Source organism: Poecilia reticulata, chromosome 15 (genome assembly GCF_904066995.2).
Source record: "Poecilia reticulata chromosome 15, P_reticulata-male-v2, whole genome shotgun sequence".
In the NCBI taxonomy this organism is placed as follows: Eukaryota; Metazoa; Chordata; class Actinopteri; order Cyprinodontiformes; family Poeciliidae; genus Poecilia; species Poecilia reticulata.
Window position 1 is genome coordinate 8391853 of NC_088844.1, and position 22115 is coordinate 8413967.

At 39.5% G+C, this 22115-nt stretch overlaps 1 protein-coding gene across 4 annotated transcripts in view; it reads right to left on the reverse strand.

The window, feature by feature from the left end:
• Positions 1–22115, reverse strand: part of slc8a1b (solute carrier family 8 member 1b) — a 151293-nt gene that overhangs the window by 32626 nt on the left and 96552 nt on the right. For 2 of the 4 annotated variants that reach the window (XM_081616396.1, XM_008428820.3), the window contains exon 5: positions 13964–14073. In XM_081616396.1, the coding sequence (XP_081472522.1) occupies positions 13964–14073 (110 nt within the window). Of the gene's footprint in view, positions 1–13963; positions 14074–14443; positions 14563–22115 lie in introns of all 4 variants that reach the window. The other 2 variants (XM_081616395.1, XM_008428819.3) reach the window with 1 other exon arrangement.

The following is a 22115-nucleotide window of genomic DNA, read 5'->3' on the forward strand; positions in this document are numbered from 1 at the left end:
GTAGCCAGAATGACGCCACACAAACAGCGTTGCTAATTATAAAGGTTGAGTGTCTAATGGGTCAGCATCACAATGCAATGCCGTCCAAATGATTGAATGCTTATAACTTTTCAGGAACATCTGCTGTCGCTCCGCTTGTTGCTGAGCTAATGTGGCTACGATTCTGTTTGCATGTAAAGTGGTTACCTCTGATTTAACGAGTCAGGATGGATTTTAATGTCTCAAAACGTCTCCTCTGAGGAAACACTTTTCCTGGCTTCTCAACTTTAATCTCGACTGTATGGATTCAAACTTTAAGGCAGAAACTTTACCATGACTACTTTCTGTGTCTTTACCAATTGATAAATTGATTGGGACACACACCTGTCGTTAACCTCCAGAAAAATTCGACCGTCTTTTTAGCTTTCCATATATCTCATAACCACATTTAAAATTTGAACATAATTTTCAAGGAGGTTCTAAAAAGTGAAGTAGGTCTTAAGTATACTCTAAATGTTGACATTACCAGCTGGGCGGTTTGTCAGAGTCGCATTTGGGAATTTTAATTAGACAGAACCATCTTTGTTTTATATATATATATATATATATATATATATATATATATATATATATATATATATAGCATTATACATAAAAATTGTAATACACCGAGTACTCAGACTGTATAATGATATTGTCAGAAATATTTTTTTTTTCACCTTTGAACTGTTTCATAACATGGCTATAATGCTAGACCAGGCAACAGTTAAACAACAGTTTACAATCTTTTTAATTTGACCAAATAATTAAAAACAGTCGGTTTGATTAACCTCAATGCAGCGGCGCCCTCCCAGTATTTCCCTGCCTTTAAGATCTGTGTCAGTAACTGCGACTTACTGTAGATTCATAACTTGCTAGCAGGAACAAGAGGTTGAGTGAGCAGAGAGACTGATCACATTTTCCATGGCAGTACGGTCATTAATGCCAGGGCCTGCCATTATAGCGCTGAAGATTATGAGTCTACATGAACTCCTGGGTCATTTGTTCCCCTTAGCTGAGTTACTGCATAGAGCAAATACGATTAGCTGCACATACAGAATAAGAATAAGAAAGGGAACCAGCACCAGGAGCATCAGCTTTTCTTCCCCCTTACTGCAGCCTTCACAGTTCTAGTGTCTCTTGCTAAAAGATGCTGTTTAACTGGATGAAGCGCATGGGAAATATCTGCAATGTTAACTATAGGCCTCCACCTGCGTATTCTGCTTAGATACTTGTTTTCTTTGTATTTTAAAACCTACGTCTACGTGTCCAACAGTTGTTTCCAATGTTGGCTTGCAGCAAAAAAGTCCCAGGATCAAACTTGGTCTTAGGGGTACTCAGAATTCCTCCTACAATCCAAAATCATGATTGTTGGGTTAATACATCGATCTAAATTACCCTTATCCACCAGCATTGCTTGCTCTGTAGGAGTGTTAATGTTTCGATTTATAGCCCAACCTGGAATTCATACCGGGACAAAATTACATGCTTGATGTGCATGTTGTGCTTCTGTGGAGTGCTTTAAATAAGCCTACAATACATTCAGCACAGATATAAAGTTGTGTTAATCTTCTTAAATATAGGAGTAAGTGGTTTATCCTGTTGAGGAAACAAAGTAAGGTGCAGAAGTTGGACTGTAGTTATATGGCACAAGTGAGGTGCCCACGGCCCCGCCCAGCTCTGCTCCTATCAGTCACATCCCAGAAAATTTGTACTCGACTCCCCGTGTGGTTACAACAGAGCTGAAGATATTAAGCTAATGCTAAAAATGACAGAACTTGTACTACTGAGTGAGAAGTCTGGAAGTTTATTGAACTGGTAGTAGATGACAAGACATGTTTTGGCTTTGTGGAGTTCAGCAAATGTGGCGCTTTTCTATCCTGTGTCAGGTTCATTTCAAGCTAATTTCACTAATTAGTGCTAATTAGTTGCGTTGGAACGGGGTTGGGTCGGGTTGGATGTCTTTTTTCTTAGGCCCGATCTAAGCTAATGTCTCACAGACACTCACAGACATTAGCTTAGATTATTATAGGCGTTTTTTGATGCATAGACCAAAACGGACATCAAGAAGTTTCTTTTCCTAGTAAAACACTTGATATTTTGTGAAGGAACCAACGTGAGCTCTTGTTCCTGATTGGTCAATTAAAATATTTGCATGTTTAGCTAGCTGTCAGAGCCAAGCCTTTGTAAATCATTTCACAAATTTTATAACTAAGAATCAAAAACGACTGGTTAGTGAAAGTGTCTTGGTGAGAAACAGGTTTGTACCATTTGTCTTGCATAAGGCCACTGGTTGCCACCACAATTCAAAGCAGGTGTGGTGAATTATAAGTTGCTGTCTCCTATGAGATAAAGGTGTATTTCAAAATGAGTGGGGGAAAAAAAAAATCCAGATCCCTCGCTATTATCTTAAAGTCATAAAAAGCATGACCTGGAGACTGCATGCCTCCCCAGGTTTCCTTTTAATTGGAGTGAATTTATTATGATTAGCATGCAAAAACGCATACACCGTCACAGACTATTTAATGTTGACTGAACGAACTCAATTAAAAGGCCACGCCACAGCTCGAGTGGGACGAAGACGACCCGGCAGCATCCATTTCGGCTGTGTGAGTGTAAACGGTCCTGGCGGAGGGAGGATGTTGCGGGGAGAGATTCGACATCGAGTCGAAGCCACGCTATTCATCAACTGGATTTCCATCCTGCAGCGCTTCCCCTCTCTGCTCCTTTGCAGATGAATCACATTAAATTCAAATGACGGTGCATTTAAGCCAGAGGACAAACAAAGGTATTGCTCCGGTTGTCGCTCCATACAAGGACTTCTAAATGAAAGATTATTAAGCCATTTCCATAACTAAGAGTGTTTTTTTTTTTATTTCTTTTTTAAATCGCTTTTAGCTCGGGCAGGTTTTATTTTATGACCTGTGCTGCACCTTTAAATCGTCTGATTTAAAATACGCGAGGGGCATAATTTCCGTCCCAGCCTGAAATTTCAGCATTTCATTATATAACAGCCTCCCATCCTTCTTAATCTCCATTTTCCTGTTTCATGACCTCATCCTCTTAGTCTTTACTTCACGATTTAAAGCACAAGATGTTTTCATCTGTCTGCGTCTTACATTGTTCCCCTCGTTCACTCGGCCTTACTTAACTGGCCTCAGCAGACTGAGGACACCGCTGAAGCGATGTCTTATTCACACAACAGAATCCACAGCATTGCAGTCAAGAGGGTATCGGCTGCAAATGAGCTCATATGGAGATAATAGTAACATTTCCTATACCATCACTGCTGCTGCTTTGATAATAATAATAATAATAAAAACAAGAAAGCTATGACGGATGGCTTTTTAAAATTTTCCACTGCGATCATGATTACCTTCACAACCAGCCGTACAGATTGGCACCCCAGGTCGGTAATGTGCAATAAGCTTTAAATAAATTCGTCCTATGTTGTAGAAGCTTTGTGTTGAAACACGTCGAGAACATTTATTTAACGGGCAAAATTACATTAGGGAATAATTGCTTTCAACAGTGATTGGAGCCCCGACTGTTAACACTTTGTTCAACCCCCTGTTGCCAATAAGATAGCACTTAGTCTTTTCCCATAACATTTTACAAGGCTGGCGCGTGCAGAGAGAGGGATATTCGGCTATTTTCTCTTTGCACGTTCTCTCCAGATTGCCCAGAGATTCTCACTTCTTCAGCTCTGGACTTAGTTGTGGGGAGAACATTGATTTGTCTGAACAGAGAACTATTTTGTCATATGATTTGGATCAGTTTCCTGTTGGAAGACCTATTTTTATTTTTTTAATGAAATCAACCTAAATAAAGTCTAAAATAATAATCTTGTCACATCATATTTACCATCTGCCACAGTTAGCATGCAAATGGCTCTAAATACCACAAATACTAGAGATGCCCTCTAAAAACACTTAACAATTTAAATACTAAATGCATCTCAAAATGCATTTATAGTGAAAACCACAGAAACTGACATCCACAGTCGGCTTCCTCTCTGCCTACAGCCAATCAGTGCCATGGAAAATGAATGGCACCCCTGGATTGGCTTCTTTGCAATCCAGGGGCGCCTGGATTGCAGGCGCCCCTGGATTGGTGCGCCTGCAATCCAGCGTAAAGCTTTGCGAAATACCTTTACGCAAAGCTTCACTGTTGGTGAAGTAGCAAAGCTACTTTACCAACAGTATGTGAAGTAGCTTTGCATAAAGGTATTTCAGCTTCCCAAGCTGCATTTTCTTTTGAATATTTTAGATATGATCTACAATAAAAAAAAATTAAAGATTTCTGGAATTTCCAAGTGAATCTGGGAATACTGAACCGCAAATTAGTGGGGCTGCAGTACCTCAACAACAAGTCAGACATTCTGATCAAATCGAGTTTATATGTGGGATTTACTTCATAGGAACTCTTAATGGTACTCATTGTTATGATAGCGGTGGTTTTGTTAAAACATCCATCTTAAATATTTTTTCCCCTCCTACAGTGAAAAAAACAGGAATTAAACCAAAAGATAAAATTTCAGTCAGATAACGCTCTTCAGAACTGCTGTGTTTCTTTAAATCTGTTCATCTGCAGCAAAGCTGATGGAGTAAAATGACTGCTTGAAAAAAAAAAAAAAGAAAACACAAAAAGACTTGAGAAAGGTCTCCAACTCCAGCCGTGTCTGCCATACTTTTAGCTGCTTGTTTTAGTTTAGGTACATTTATCTAATTTAATTCTTTCTGCCTTATTGCTGGATTTCCTCTATTCTTAATTGGCAGAGTTACGTTTCTATTTTGTCCTTTTCTTGTATTTAATTTTTGTCACTCGTCTCCCCGTTTTGTCTGCCTTTTCTCCTTCTTTTGGACCGAGCATCTGCTCTGTATGGTATATGTTGTGTCAGAGGGGTAAACATTGCACAGGACATGGTGGCAGGAGGCAGAATGCGTTTCTTATGAAGGTGAGACTTTGCACCAGGTCATGTTTTAATGGGGTCTGCAGTTCAACAGGAGTGATTGAAGATGCAGAGGGGAAAAAGGAAATGGGCTGAGAAAATGACTGCCAGACGAGAAGGAGTAAAATCTGAGGAGAATTTTAAGACAAACAGCTCAAAGAAAAGGAGGCGGTGGTGGCAAAAGGAGCAAGTGTGGGCATTATACAAAAAGAGGATGAGGAAGGGACAAACTAGAATAAAGTGAAGGCAGAAGATTATGTTATGCTGTCTCACCTTTTGGAAGTCCTAGCTTTAACAAGAGGAACAGGAAAAAGACCCGACAGACTGCAGAAAGGCTTATATAAGGCGGTCAAAAAATATGTTTTGCAAGGGTCGGATCATTTCCTCCAAAGCAAGTTTTGACAGGACTACGACAGTGTCTTAATTCTGACAGATTCTCTGTAGAATCGGTCACATTGGCGCCACTAACGTCCAGCTCGCGATCGACTTTCCAAATCTTACTGTGAAAAAAGAATTACATCGACTCTACCTGTGATTTAACATCAAACTGTTCACATGACTGAAGGTCTGACGATGACAATTCATTTAGGAAATGATTATGATTTCAAACGGCGAGGTGTCAGCGGTTGATTATTACGTTGCCCCAAGCAACCACAACTGACATTTCCACACAAAAGCTGCTTAATAACGTCCAGCAGCCATGATTTGTCAGCAACACGTCCAAGCAATGGCTGATGGGATGGTTGGGGGATCTTTAGCCTGCATCTGGTCGGTGAATCATCTGCTGGTGCCATTTGTTATTACAGCAGTTTTGTGATTGTTGATTTGGTATTTAACAGACTTTCTGTAATGCGCCCATTCAGGGATGAACAATTACAGTGTGACATTCAAGCACCGAAATCGTGCTAGACGATTCAGATTCACTTGACATTTGCCGTCGGTACGTTTGGCGTCTTAATGGAAGCGCGATTTGGGGACGATTATTCATTTTCTCCCCTCGTCTGCTGCTGGATGGTTTTAAATAGGTGGAAAGATTTTTACGCGCTGCAAAAAATTTTACTTTTTTGGGAGCAATAACTCTAAGGAATTAAAATGTTTCACTTTTAATGTAACACATTACTTGATAATGTAATTCAGCCTTTCGGAGAAAAGCTGAATTACTTATCAGTTAAATTATGAACGGCTTGTTGCTCAGCAGAAGTTGAGTTTGAATCCAGTCCTATCCGTTTTAGCAGCAGCGCGCTCACGCAGTCGCTGCCAGTGAACATCACTCTGAAATGTGGTTGTCATGGAAAAGATTGAAAGTCTTCATGATTCTGGTGCCCGACTTAGAAGGTTGCCAGATACGACGTGCTGAAGAATGATGGCAGCGAGTTAAAATAACACTTTTGAGGGAATCATGATGCGCTCGGTTTGCATACCGTCATGGTTCAGACATCATCTGCGTCAACAGAAGGTGATCATAGAGTGATTAAGTCATCTCTATGGAAACGTAGTAACAACAACCACAGGGCTGAATAGTGCCTCTGCAGTGAGCTGAACAGATTCATAGAACTCACACCGCTTAAATATTGTGAATCAACAATCTACCTAAACTAAACTATTCACTGTAGAGGGAGAAAGCATCGTACGGATAATTATGTTCATGTCGATATTAAGGATTCAGCCGTGATTGGGTGGATCCTCTGCATTCATGAAACTTGTTTGTGTACATCACTGCCTGCAGATATAAAAACTAGAGTTTTTTGCTCATCAGGTTTAGTTCACAACAGCTTCAAATGAAGGAAGATTATATTGGTTTCATTTTTTTTTTCATTCATACTATTACTTTGTACATGAACCAGTGATCGTTCAGGCGTGCTCTACATCCACCTCAGTTACATTAAATGTAAATTGACGAAAAAAATGTCTTAATGCATCTGAAGTTTGTGAGCTACAAAATGGTAGAACTAAACTGAGCGGTTAGTTCAGGATTTTAGTTCAGTGATCCTTATAAAGTGTTAGTGACGCTCTAACAGCTCCATCAGTATTACAGTAGAGAGCTTCAGTTTTTATCTCATTTTAACATAAATTAGACTGAAAGCTACATTTCTTCTTTGTTTACAGTGGTTACCATGAGATGTGTATATAATATGATGACATTACAGCTCCACTTATGCCTGAACACCATAAATCATTAGTAATGCGGGTGTTAATATTAACTAGATATCGCTGCCATAACGATAAAACGTTCACGTGCATCGTCTGCTGGTTGGTTCTAATCGTCGCCGAGTAAACGACGCCGTTTTAAGGTAGCCCATAAAATGATCTAATGCTGTTTGCCATTATACATACTATTTGTCCACGTTAATGATCAGTCCCAATATGAAGAAATGCTGGTAAACACACGCACACCCCCACGCACACACACACACACACACACACCAGCAGCATAACAACATCGTGTCTCCAATTATTTCATTGTGTTTTGACACCATCTTTATTTTGTGCTGGGGATGATGATGATGTTTTGCACTAATGTGTAATTAAACTCACACAGATGCTGTTGCATCATCACATTTCAATATTTTGAGAGAGCATCGCAGCTCATTTTATGGTCTCTCCGATCTAAACCATAACCGCAGTTTGCCTGTCGCCTCGTAGCATGCCTCAAACTTTAAATGTAAAGCATTTATGTTGCATTGATTCGATTCACCTTCCCCACAGCGCAATTATAAACACACACACACACACGGGAGAGGAGATGCAGAAACGGGGATGATAGAACTAGAACTATTAATGTCATGTAACTTTTTTTTGCAAATTTGTCCAATTCCAGTGTTGGAGATCCAGAGATTCGCAGCTCAGGTGATGTTATATAGGCCCCACATGTCACCTAGACGAGACTTTTTCACAGCACTCTGAATGGCCTGATTACGATCTTTACACCCAAACGAAATTTGACGAGGATATCGCATTTTATTCAGCTTTTACATCCGTTTTTGATTTGATGCGAGACACAATTCTGCACCAGCAGACACGGTAAATCTGGATGTAAACAGAGGCTGAAAATATCGGATATAATAGGACAGAAGTGAGGCACATCACCTCACAATCCCTTCCGCCTGCACATCCAGACAAACCTCCACACAGTCAGCACTTCACAAAACGCCGTTGTTATGCAAAAACTATTAGTTATACTTTCTTTTTATTAGCTTCCTTCGACTTGCTATGGTTTTGTGACAACGCGGTTGACTGCTTAAACTTTAAAAGCAATCCCTAGACGGCTTCATCGATTGTTACTTTAGTAAACTTTAGTAAACTTCTGCGCATGCGGTTCACTCTGGGGTCATAAAACTTTGACGCAGACGTCTGATTGCAGGCATACTAATTAGTAGTATGAACGACTTGTAATTAAAGCAAACAGAACGGCCCAGTAGAATTATTTCCATCCAATCTGATGATCGGAGAGGCTTTTGCAAAAAAGAAAAGCCAAGAGTCTTTAAATGTTTAAAGCAACTCGTCACCCCAGGAGTCATGCAACTTTAACTTTAACAGTTTTATTCGTAAAAAATTAAACTGTGAGCTTCACAAGAATGCACTACTTTATGTTTGTCTGTCAAAAAATTCCCAAACAAAATAAACTGAAATATTGCCACAAAGCATGTAGAGGCTTGAGGGGTGTTGCACAGAGACATGCAGCGGTCTGCGTTTGATTTCAAAGTTTGGGTTTGCCCCCATTTGAGTTTGGCACCGCATGTTATTGCACGAGGACACGGGGGTCACCGATCTCTGCAGGGCGGATGTGTTCTCAGCTCTTATCCCCCCTCAGAGCTTCTCTATACTAAAGCTCTGCTCTCCCTCACACTGATGACTGACAAAAGGTTCAGAGGCTGCAGTGAACTCTCCTCTGCCTCCTGCTGTCCTGGGGCTACCACACACCCGGTCAAGTACTGGAAACATTCAGCTGCAAAACTTCAAAAACAGGTTTAAGTGAGGTCTGCTGCTATGCCCATAGGAAAAAAAAAAAAAAAGAAGAATACAAACGCTGCAATCGCGCTATAAGAATTCACCTACCAGACTCACCAACAAGTTCACATCGGCCTTGGGGAAACTGCTGAAATGGGCTAGACTGGAAGTTTCTCATAAGTAGGCCAAGATGGAATTATTATGAATTAAAAAACAAATTTATAGAGAGCTTTACATAAGCATATTCGTAGAAAAGTGAGTGGAAAAAAGGAGTCTGGTATAAAAGTGGGTACAGGCAATCTTTACCTTAGCAAAGGATTTGATCTAAACCAAATAAAGAATCTGGAATTTGCCAAAGCAGAAATAAAAAGAGACAAAAACAGAACATTAAAGAAACATCGATGCAAGTATTCATTTCTTTAAAATGTCTCTTTTCTTTTCAAATTTCATAAGTAAAATTTTATTTTTAGCTGCAAGGCAAACTCATCCAGATTAAAATGTATAAAATGCTTCCCAGTCTTTGCAATCCATCATATAAGTTTTAACTTCAGTTTAACTACTTAAATGTACTTTTTAATGATTATTCTAATTTATTGATTTTGGTATAGTGATCATTACACCACTGGTAATGGAGAATGAAACTGGATTTTTTTTTTTTTTTTCCCAGATTGTATGTCTGTAGGGACAATTAACACATTTTAATTAATCAACACTTGAGTGTAAGTGTGGGCTGTTGTTTTCCTTTTTTTCAGCTGTCCACTCTGATGGAGGGTCCTTTTAAAGCACGTTTAAAATTCTCTGATAGGATGTGCCAAGAAAAAAAATTCTAATTTACATCTAGGAGTCTCTTGGTAACGGGCTGAGGGGAGTGAACCCAGAGAACCGGCGGTTTGATCATTGAACAACAACTAGGGACAGAAAAGAAGATAGTCGTTTTATACAATTCACTCATTTTGCTGTAAAATGAAAATTTATAGCATGAAGTGAATGTATGTGCTTCAAGGGAAATACTGGTGTTAGGATTATAAATGGGCAAATGGTAATTTTACAGTGAAAAGCCCTGAATGCAGCATTTTTAGGTAATTTGGAGAATTAATGGTGCGTTTACAGCTTAATTATCCACACTGACTGAAGTTTAACTTCTTTCAAGTACTGCCTACAAAACATTTGACGTCCAGTGGACATCTTATGAACATTTCAGGTCAAAACGTCCACTTAGTCCGAACACAACATGGAAAATCAGCCACATGTCCTCTCGACATCGCTGTATAGACTTAATTAGGAAAGTCAGGTTTAGTGGTTGAATTATAGAAATGGAGTTAATTGTCTGTTTGCAATTTTATTGTACTTCTAATTGTATCAGAAATAGTTAAATGGAAAATCTGCAGAATGTGCAATTTAAAAAAAAAAAAAAAAAATTGGTTAATCGTCGGAATAATTAACAGCCAGAAATATTGGTCAACTACTCACACGGGATTGCAGACTAGTCATATACTCCACATATATGAATAAAAAAACATTTTAGGGTGAAATACATGAGATATTTTTTACATGGTACGCCCTTTCTTCTAATACCACACTGGGTAACTGGCTATAAACTACATAAAACCATAACTTGGCAAAAAAAAAAAAAAAAAAAAGGATATATTTTTGAAGAAGTCGTTTAAATAAATCTATTTTAAAAAATATTTAAATATATTTTTGGCACTAAACATAAACCAAGAAGATCAACTTTTTTTCCCTTTCTTTTCTTTTTTATTTAAATTTAATTTAAATAAAGATGTTGCTGGCTTGTGTGTACAAATACACACATGTGTGTATGCGCGTATGCATGAACAACATGCAACACACAGCCTGAAACGGTCCAAAGCAATAAAGCTGTATATGCTGGGCTCATTTAGCACAGAGAACCACATCAGTTCATAAAACAGTCATTAAACACACAAACCCAGTGCAGCCTGAAGATGGCGAGTGTCTGCTCTGTGTGTCCCTGGAGGCGTGTTTGATCTCCTGACTGTGATAATGTGATATGCAGCCTTTGTATTTGATCACTATGCAACCACCGTCAAAGGCTGGTAAACACGCACACACATGCACACACACTGCCATTACCACAATGGCGGCACTGAGCTGTGTGTTAAGTGTGTGAGTGAATCAAACGCAGAGAAAGCTGCTTTTAATCAGGCTGCGCAGAGAAGCTGAGGTGAGATTAATGGCAAAAAAAAAAAAAAAAACCTTTTAGACGGCAAGAGGAGAACAGTAATGGGCTGATTTAACTTGAACCGATCAGCATGTTGTTGATTTGTGGCAGCGTCAGATGAAATTACTTCTGTGACGCTGCTAATTATGTTAGAGTTAAGATTAAGGGTGTGCATTTCACGAGCGTAATGTGACCTCTGATCAATTTTTCTTGTGGTTTCAGAACTGGATTGAACAAACTATGCACAGTGTGAACCAAACAGAAGTTGAAGAAAGAGTATTGTCCGTTACATCTAGGGGGGTAAGGAGTCGTAATCAGAGTCATCTGAACGAGATGAGATTTTAAGCAATGATTTGAGGAAAAAGTCAAGTATTTTTTTTGGAAACTTCTGGGCTCTAAAGGTGTCGGATGTAAATGCAACAAGGAGTGAAAACTTAAAGCACTCAATGTCATTTATAAGAACCCAGACTGATGGATGGCACTGAGTTAAGTGGGAAAATATATCTCTAGACTTTATGGCATGAGAAGTTTAGTGCCTAAAAACAAATAGACTTTTTTAATATTACAATTTGGAATTTATTTTATACAGAAAAGTACAATTTTGACCTCTATAACGCATTACCATGTAACTACAAAAATATTTTAGGCTGTTATCAGTTAGTATTAAGATGTTTGAAGTAATTAAATATGTTATTCTTAAAGCCAGAAATTTATTGAAATCTAAGCTAATTTAGCTTTAGATGGCATCTCCAGCATCATTGCATTTCCAAAATGTAAACATTTACAAATTTAACATTTTTATTTTAGGTCAGCTGTTTAACAACATTGCTCCCATTTTGCCTATAATTTGTCTATTTTTTTATGAGTAATATTTACATTATAAACGTGCTTTAAATCTGTATTGGTTTGTCAGTGAATTCATAAGTTACATCATAGATAATAGACCTTCACAAGTTTAGATAAAATAAAAAACACATTACAATAATACCCTCTTGAGAAAATTAGTTGCTCTTGTTTGTCAAGTAGCAAAAGATAAATCAATGAAATGAATGATGTATTTTAGTGTCTCATAGTAAATTAGTCCTTTTGGTATCAACACGTCCACTTTTCTCATGAATGGAGGAAAATGTGGGACCATGTGCTGCCATGGTTACGTACAAGCCAGAGAGCAGTTCGATTTCAAAGAAAACATTTGAGAGTCCTTCAGAAAGACCGGGGGAACGTCGAATCATGTCGTCTTTAAAACATTAAAAGAAAGTTAGATTATTATTTTATTTTTTTTGAGGTATAATGAAATTACAGGTGACTTAAAATTGTTGTACAGTTCTGTACTTAAAAAAAAAACAAACAACTCAGCTGTTATGGCACCAGGATAGTGTTGTAACAGTTAAATTATTAGTACAAATCATAAAGCCAATCACATTATGGCAATGCATTATTAATTAGTCCATGACTCAGAATTAATACATGAATAATGGCACACTGCTTAATGAGTCCTCCTTGTTTACCATCTGTGTAATAGAACCGCTGAATTACTGATGTAAACTACATAGCTCACAGTCGACAGATGAGCTAAGTGCTGTTAGCTCGTAATTGGGCTACTTTTCATGTGAAGGCAGCTTTGCTGTGCTGCTGATGCCGTTCATAGATTTTTGGTTCGATGTTTTTTGTTTGGGTGAATTAATTTAAACGGTGCACCTTCCTGTTTGAAGTTGATACAGTATGCAACTCCCAACAGTATAACTAAAAATACCACAGTTTAAAAAAAAAGCAACAATTGTCTACTCGAACCATTTGAAAATTATGCTAAATTATTTTGTTTTTGACGACCACTTTTCTAATTTTGATACATAAATGTATGCAAAAAATCTAAAATACTAGTACCTAAATGTAGCTAAGTTTGAGTAGTTTTTAAGTATTTCTCAAAAAAATTCTAGTTTGCCATTCTGCACTTTACAGAGTAAAGTGTGATCTTGGATGGTGAATTAGTTGGGCTATGTGCCCTGTTAGCAAACCTGCAATTAGCTGCTTGACACAGCCGCTGCTTCTAGTTTACCAACTGAAGTTTAGAAATAGGGTTAAGGGTGATGCTTCTTAATATTCAACACATGACTGGAAATTTCTAATCTGCCAAGTTTGCTCATCTTGTAAGGGGGGAGGGGGAAACAAATACTTTTTTTGCACAGCCGAAGAAGATTTGTACAGTTGTGATAAAAGCATTTTAATCATTATGCCTTGATATTGGTAAGCCTTTCATTTAACAGTCTAAAGTTTGAGTTTCAGCTTGTGTAGTTGAGTCAACAAGAAAATTCAATTCAAGTTTTTGACCCGAGTCTCAGAAAACGTGAAAATCACAAAACGATGGAAACCAAGGCCTCATGGAGCCTGTATGGGGCTAATTATAGCTCCATTTTATGGCCTCTATGGTAAACATAGTAAAGCTCTAAACTCTGGTATTGAAATCTGATGACTTGCGACAAATTTTGAGTCAATCAGTGCCACCATTTGGGCAAAAACCTTCAGATTATGTGGTAAAGTATAAAACTACCAGTACACCCCCCCCCCCATTTCTCTTGTGGAAAAGTTGGTTCTTGGGTTTGGTGAAGTAGGCTTACTTACCTACTGACAATAACACTGGGTTTTGTTTATTTCAATGGCAATCAAACTAAAGCTCAACTCAAAGCAAAATGTCAACTGAGACAATGACATGCTGCATAGGAAAGACATAGCATAACCACAAACCATGCACTACAATTTGGGAATTGCCCCGCCGTTCCAAGTTTTGGAAACCAGGGAAGTTTAAGTGAGAATCAAAGTGTATGATCGATGCTGATTGCCCGTCACACCTGTCTGCTCCTTGCTGTTGCGTCTCCACTCGGGGGTTTCGAGCACAATGAAGAAGGAGGATTCCTTACTGTACTCCTCCCGGTCTAAGATTCTAACGGTTATGGTCTTCCTGTATGGGACAACACACGTACACACAAACACATACAGAAGGAAGGTGGTAAATGCATGCATGAAAGACAAAAAACAAACAAACAAAAAAAACAATAAAAATGGCATGACAAGGTATGCAAATTAAAACGCATATAAAACGATTACAAAAAAAAAAAACAGGTGGTAGATGTGGTGAGATGAGGTGACCTCGCAGTCGGCCGCATGCTCCCCCCGGACGCATCAGGAGGAGAGTAAAACCGAGAGTCAGCACAGTCAAAGCTACGTCTCCTCCTGTGGAGTTTCCGTGTTAACAGCATGCAGCCGCTGCGGTACGGCGGACGCTCTGGAGCTTCGCGTGGTCGGCTTTCGGGACCGGTCAGGAGGCTCACCCTCTTCTTGACCTTTGGCGTCGTTGCTCTCCACCAGGCGAGGCTCTCCGATCTCAATGTAGAAGGCTTTGTTCTTCTCGTACTCCTCGTCATCAATTATTTTCACCTTGATGGTTTTACTGAAGGGGCGGGAGGGAAGGCAGAGGGAAGAAGGAGGAGAAGAAGAAGAAGAAGAAGAATAAGGCAGAACAGTGAGGACAGGACAAGCCAGAAACTGGAAGAAGAAGCAGCAGCAGGAAATAAAAAAAATACAAAAATAAAAAAAGCCACATTCCCCACCAGGAGACAGACGGATTATTTATTGCCTCTTTCATCTTTGATGCATTTAAATGAGCTCAAATCAGTACAAACCAGATGGATCTCGTGAAAGCCACTCTGTGCTCGGCAAACATCCTAATCAGGACTCTATTCAATTTTAAACTCAAAGTAGATACTGAGTCCATTTATTAGCATCAAATACATAAACGCTAAAGACCAGTGGAAGTGGTGCATGAAGTATACAAACATGTTGTTTTTTTTAAATTGAAGTTTGGGATTTGCAGACTTACATGATACGTTGACGTCAATCAGACGCGACATTACAACTATTCAGCTGCAGAGTTCCTAACACCAAATACGCCATCATAAACGTTTAGTTTCACGTATTTTCATGAAATCAACACCTCTCTCACCTACCAAGATGGATAGCAGTGCATATTTGGTTCAAATATGAACCACATTTGTAATCCTCCTCTGACCCATATACATTCAGTCCTAAGTAATGATGTTGGCGCAAGGCAAGTCTGGCTGCTGAGAGTCAGCTGTAGGTCCAGACATGCTTTATCTGTTCATCAATTATCAGAGTAGTACGCACTGTCCCAGTTTACTTCTGATGCCGAACCAAAATATTAGAACGATCCATGTATAGAACGAGTCCTTCAGTAAACACAAGAGGCCGGGATCAGGTAGACTGATCTTGCAAAGTCTCGATCACTCAAGAGCAAAAAAACAAGAATCCTTGATGGGGCTAAAAATCAGTAAATCTTTCCCTGAAATCTTGTCAGATCTCAGTTTGTCTGTAACTGCAGCAAAATGTTTGGGTTTGAGATGATAATTCAGGCTTTGGTCACAGGTCAACTTGCACACACAGTAGTCTTGTCCAGCATCCCATCAGATTGTTTGAGGCAAAACCTAACCAACCTAATTTGGTCAATATAAACTGATCACATACCAATCAAACATATATGAGTACCTCTTGAAACCAGCGTTCCTCTGCACTCTGTTGGGGATGTAAGCTCAGATTTCCACTTTCAGTCGTCCATCGTACAGACATGATTATATCAAAACCTGTGATACACAGTCGTGACTTTGTCCTGCTGTTCTCCCTCACCTATTCAATGTGGTATTTAAAAAAAAAAAAAAACAACAAACCTGACTGTGAAATGCAACAGTAATGTGTGAATGTGAGAAATCAAGGATATAATTTCTCTGAAGCCGTTGTTTTTATTGTATCTGTTAAACTCCTCATAGTGAAGTGTGTGGAACTGAGCGCCTTCATTGTTGCAGTTGGCCTCCGTCATCTTTGACTGTGTATTTCGTGCTCCGTGTGTGAAACGAGTGCCTGCAGACATGGCTGTTTATCTTGAGTTTTCAGTCCGGAACAAAACCCTCGGTTTGGTTTGATCCAAATCCACTACAGGCAATGACAAAAAGGCAGCAGAGAGAAAACTTATAATCCGGCCCACGGGGCAGGAAATGGGAACACACACACCCCGTGTGAGCGTCATCTCTGATCACAGATCTGGAGCCCGTGTTGAACACTCCATGAAAAAAAAAAAAAAAAAAAACGCTGCATGAGCGCCGTTGCATTTGAATCCATGCTCGCCAAGTGGCTCGGACACACGCGATCTCTTCAAGCAGAAAGGGACACATGCAAACGCAGCCGTCTCCAACGACGAGACGACGATGCCGACGTCATCGATTATGAGCGTTTATTCAAAAATAGCTCGACTCCACTTGTTTTTCTGACCAAACACAGTGGTGTTCATTCATCCAATTTTACGCATCACATGTCCAATCAACGCTAATGCTGTAAAAAATAAAAAAATATTCTAATGCCACAGGCAAATACAAAGAGAGGCAACAGAGTTTAGCTTATGGCATTAGAGGGATAAATGTGCCTAGCTTTGTCTCTCAGTAGCAGATGGAGAGCAGATTTACCCTTCTGCTGCAGAGAATCCCATGACCGCCAGGCTGGCACTGAAGAAGTGATGGAGTCAACTTCTCCTCTGCCACAAGGTGGAGCCTTTGAGAACTTTACTCACTGCTGATTAAATGGAAATGCTCAGGATGTCATGACTGAGAAACCTCACAGTTACCTCCGTCAGGAGTAAAACATAACCACCGGTGCGGATTTTACCTCATACATGTATTTGTAAGATCATGATCTTGAATTCAAACAAATAAAACTGACACGTACATCATGATAGAAGCAACAAAATGTCCTCATAGAAGTGATTTTTGCCTTTATTTTAGCAAGACGGATCTGAACAGGGAGAAGACCAAAGATATCATCTCGATAATGTCGACCAGAGAGGGACTCGGAGGATCAACATGAGAAAACGGCTTTGAGTTGGGTTTGCCTCCTAAAGAAAAACCACTTCAATCAAACTGGCAATGTAGTAAATGTTTTGTGTGAATAATCTAATGTTTCAGGGCCTGTGTTTTGTTTCCAAAAATAAATCCTGAACCACTCACTGAGGAGACAGGGTGAAACACCTGAGTTGATGCCCAGATTTCCATAAAATGCTCCAGAAAACTATACACACCTATTAGTGGGTTACTAAAAAAAACACACACACACCACACTTTTCAACTTTTCTTTTGTAAAGAACTGCACTACGTTGAGTTGTCCACCACAAAACACCCCAAAACACAAAGTAATAAAGTTTGTGGTAGTAACATGAAAATGTGTAAAAACTTCAAGCAGCATCAATCTTCTTGCAAGACTCTGTGTTCAAAGTCACAACTGCAAATATTTCCCGAAACCTTTTGTCCTTTTTAATTTGTTTGAGAATGCCAGCTCACAGATGACCATCAAACAGGAGATGATGAAAACGCACAAGTATATGGACTTCAGCGCTGCTTAATCATGATCAGCTGGCTTTATTTTTAACTTATTTGAAAAAAAATAAATAAATAAAAAATTCACATCACAAACGGCCGCAGAAAGAGATCGTTTCCAGAGCAGAAATGTGCATGCGAGTCTTTCTGTTTACGAGCGTTCATGTTGCATTCAGTCTGCACAGCTTTGACTTCGGTATCATGTGTGGCGAATAAAAAACATTTTCGTCGACAGAACCTTCTTGTCCGAGCCTGTTCTTTAATCTGCTGACGCTGCATAAAGGGTTAGGGCAACGAGGTGTGACGGGATTACTTTTGTGCGTTATGTTCAAAATAAATTAATTAAATGTGCAGAAATATGAGCTAATGGACCAACTGAATGTAAAATACAAAAGTTTTGAACGTTTTTTTTCCCCTCTAAATATTTGCTGCCTGAGTGAGCTCACACAGGAGAGCATCCTTAGTTGTCAAAAGCATCAACCCCACCTGCAACCTCAGAGTCAGATTTGTCCCCACAAGGATACAAACACAGCGGCGCTCTCAGACGGAGGTGGTATCACACTCGCATGGCGGCATTCGCACATTTTTAACACTAGCTTGCCTTCACGCCTCCACTAAAGGAATTTTGGCTGCAGAAATCCAAATATTCACACAGCCACACACAAGTTACTCTAGGGATCGCGATGTGTGTGCATCCGTCTTTCCGCAGAGATGCCCTCCATCTGACTTTGCTAAAAAGCAGGAAGAAAAAAAAACAAACAATCTGAGCAGCTGTGTCAGATCTCCACTCCAGTGCTTCTCCCATTGGATGCATCTCCTCTCATTTGCCCTCCCTCCACTTCTTCTGCCGTTCCCGTCGCTGATCCTTCATACGTGAAGATTTTGGTCAGTGTTTGGAAAGCACTTCTCCAACGCTTACAACAGAGAAAGTGCCCAGAAAACCATCCAGATAAATATTAGATTTTTTGCAATACGCAGCCAGAAGATTGCGCTTCACACACACACACACACGCAGGCACACACACACACACACACACGCGCGCGCAGTCGTGTAAAACTACAAATGCCAACTCTGTCAGCAGGAGTTGAGATTGGACAAAAATACAATTTCCCTGCATCTGTTGTTTTTCTCCAGCTCTTGATTCGCTCCATCAACTTTTGTGTCCACGTACTTTTCCAAGCTCGCCTTATAAGAAACTAAAGGATTTTCCGATTGCTATTGTTGCAAAATGGATACCAAGTGCCATTTGTTTCTGTTGCAAGACAAACAGAGTATATGTTTTGTGACAGATTTAAAATACAACACTAGTTTCTGCTGACACGGATGCTGTCGTTTCAGAATTCTCTTTCCAGCCGGAGGTACGCAAATGAGACAATTTTCAGATACAGAACAATGTGTGTGTATCATTTTACGTTTACCACAGAAAAATATTCAGTTTCCTTTAGAAATGACAAACTGAGCGTCGAGAGCATGCTAACCGGAAATTGCCTGCACTGTAAGCAACCGTGTTTTCCCCCACAGCGGATGCGTTTCACTTTGGCTCCGTGTCTCACTTCCTGTTTCTCTCATGACATTCCTGTCAAGTTGCTGCATATGCCAGAACAAAATCGACCTCAGGTCTATCTTGGTCGTAGAGAATCACAATCAGTCTGCAAGGCTCAATTGACTTTAACATGTTCCAATTGTTGCGTACATTTTTAATCAGAACGGACGCTAAAGCGAATCTGGACCCAAAGTCTCCTGTGGGCAGCGACGCCACTGGTCCCCTTCTCCAACTCTGCTCAACTAATATGGAAAGAACGCAGAGTCCTCCAGGAACCACGTCTCTCTTTTCTTCACAGTACAAATATAAATCATCATTTCATTGTTTTCCAGCCTGCTCTATGAGTTTATAGTTTTGTTTTTGAAAATAAATAAATCTGACCAGCTCCTTAGTAAGAGATTTGGGAACCGAGTCACAGTTACGACTTATTTTGTTTTCTTTGCGCTCCCTGAGCCCCTCCTTTTCCAGCAGCTCTACAGATGCGTGGTTTTACAGAACAATGCTTCGCATGTGCTTTCAATCAAAAAGCTAAAGGTTAAATCATTTTCAGAAGTGGTAAAGATGTACGTTTTACGGTTTCAGTCCCGATCTTATGTGGACTACAACCCACTAAAACTAATGAGACTTAAGTATTTCATTTTTAAATTTAATCAAAGTATATTCTGAATCACTCTGCAGAACAGATAGTGCTCCAAAGAGCTGTCCTTCTGCTGTGGTCCATATTTAATTCTAATAGAAAACTGTCTCTGGCATTAAACACAGATGGACAGACAGGAAGTCATGAAGCACAGCAGGCAGCGGCGCGGGTAACTCCCCTCCTTTAGGCGACCGGCCTTGACGTATTTGGATCGGAAAATTGGACTTTGGGAATCACCGCTTTATTTTTATGTTAAGAAAACATGTGTGTCTGTGTGTGTGTGTGTGTGTGTGTGTGTGTGTGCTCAGATGGAATACGAGATCATTTTCGGACAAAAAAACCCCAACTGATTAAAACCCAGTCGCTCCGGATCACTCGCAGCAATGACATTTATATAACTACAGCCAACGTGCAGGCATATTCTTTTATGTATGCATTTGCATAAATAGCTGCCGTCCACACTGCTTATGAATGTGGGCGTTATCTGTCCATTTGTGTAAACAACTGGCCTTTGAAGCTCGAACGTGTTTGTTTGTGCGGAGCAGATTGCTGGTGGGTTGAATTCAGTCAGACTAAACAAAACACGGGGAACATGTACATGTTATGTCACCGTGGCTGCAGGAACGAAGCGTCCCCACAGGCTCCTGTTCCTATGGAAAGCTCACCGAAGAGCCTCTGAACAAACATTCAATAAAACGAAAGCCACATTATGATTTAAAAATAAAACTATATATATATATATATATATATATATATATATATATATATAAAAAAAAGTTAAAGTAACGGTTAAGCTGTAGGCTTGACACAGTTTTACACGAGAGAGCAACAAGTGTACGTGTGTGGTTTTATTACACGCCGGCTTTTATACAGCTAAGACGATAATGATGCTAACCAGAGCTGGAAACCACAGCAATAGATGAGCAGCACTCAGCCAGACGTCCGCTAATAAGATCCATTCTGCTCGCTAACAGGCCTACAAATAATACTGACTTCAATACGGCTGGAGGAAACCAGAAATGCCAAGAGTTTCTGCAGCGGGGATCCAGCTGCTGCTGCTGCTGGATCCCTTTGGTCCATGGAGATTAAAGGCTATATTTCAGTGAGCCCTGTGGCTTTGGTTATGACTAATAGTTTAAGAAAAAAATGTTTATTCTTTTCAGTGTCAAGACACTTGCTTCCAATGACATCTTTCGTCATTTATCTTATTTCATTTCATTTGGGGAATCGGTGCAGTTTGATGATCTAATTAAATCCAATGGAATGGCAAACTGTTTAGAACCAACCAAATGAATACTTTAACATATTCCAATAATTTGTTTATATTTCAGTATTTAAATGCACAGCATCTTCCTTCATTTTATGTAAGCCTGTATTTTGCTGTGGTGAAAACATAGCTCACACTTATTAGCCCTGCTGGTGGAAAATATGGGAGGAAATTCTTAATTTATTTAAATATATTTACTTTTTTATATTTTAATATAATCATACACTTAAAAAAAAAAAGTTTCAAAAGAATGTTAAGAAATTGATCAAATGAATTGGTAATCCATGACTTCTAGGGATATAAATATGACCCAACAGAGGATTTTTTCTCTCTTCTCCCATTCTTCAAAATGGGAAAGACAAGAAGTCAGAAGCATTTTGATTTCTACAAGGCAGGAATTTGCAGCAAGAAACAACTCATTCTGATATTTACCACTATTACTTAAAAAAAATAAAATAAACGAGTCCCACATTTTATTGGTTCATGATCAGAAGGTCAGCTTATGAAGAATATGTCCATTAATCCATTCATACCAGCTTAATGTGTATTCACACACACCATTTAACCTTATTTGGGGTGAATACTGATTGTTCCTCTCCAAAATACATTCTGCAACAAATGAATAAAATTGGGCAGGATGTAAGTGGAATAATGCCCCTTTAAGAGGTACGTCTCTGGATGAATCCATTACAGAAAAATGTTCCGTAATCCACTCTAGTTCCACAGGAGAAACTTTTCAAATCTTGTCGGCCCGGGTTAAAAGTTTGGCGAGGAGCTACGGCGACTTGTTTTCCCTGCTCAGAGACACTTCATCAGTTTGAAACAGAGCAGGCCTCTGAACAACAATGTTTACCGTGAAAGTCATTTTTATGCGACAGCGATACACAAATCAGCAGACAAAAGCATAAACAGCAGCCACTCTCTATTGGCTTGTCATCGGTGAAAGCGTGTGTGTACGTAGCTGTGCCTAACAGTTTATCTGTTGGTGTGTGTTTGGATCAGATTAAGCCATTTCCTATCATCACAGGGAGTTTCCTCCCCCCTCCCCTCTGCATGTACCCTCCACTCGTCTTCTCACAGACTTTCTCCATATTGTGCCTGGCTCTCCCCCATCATTCCTAT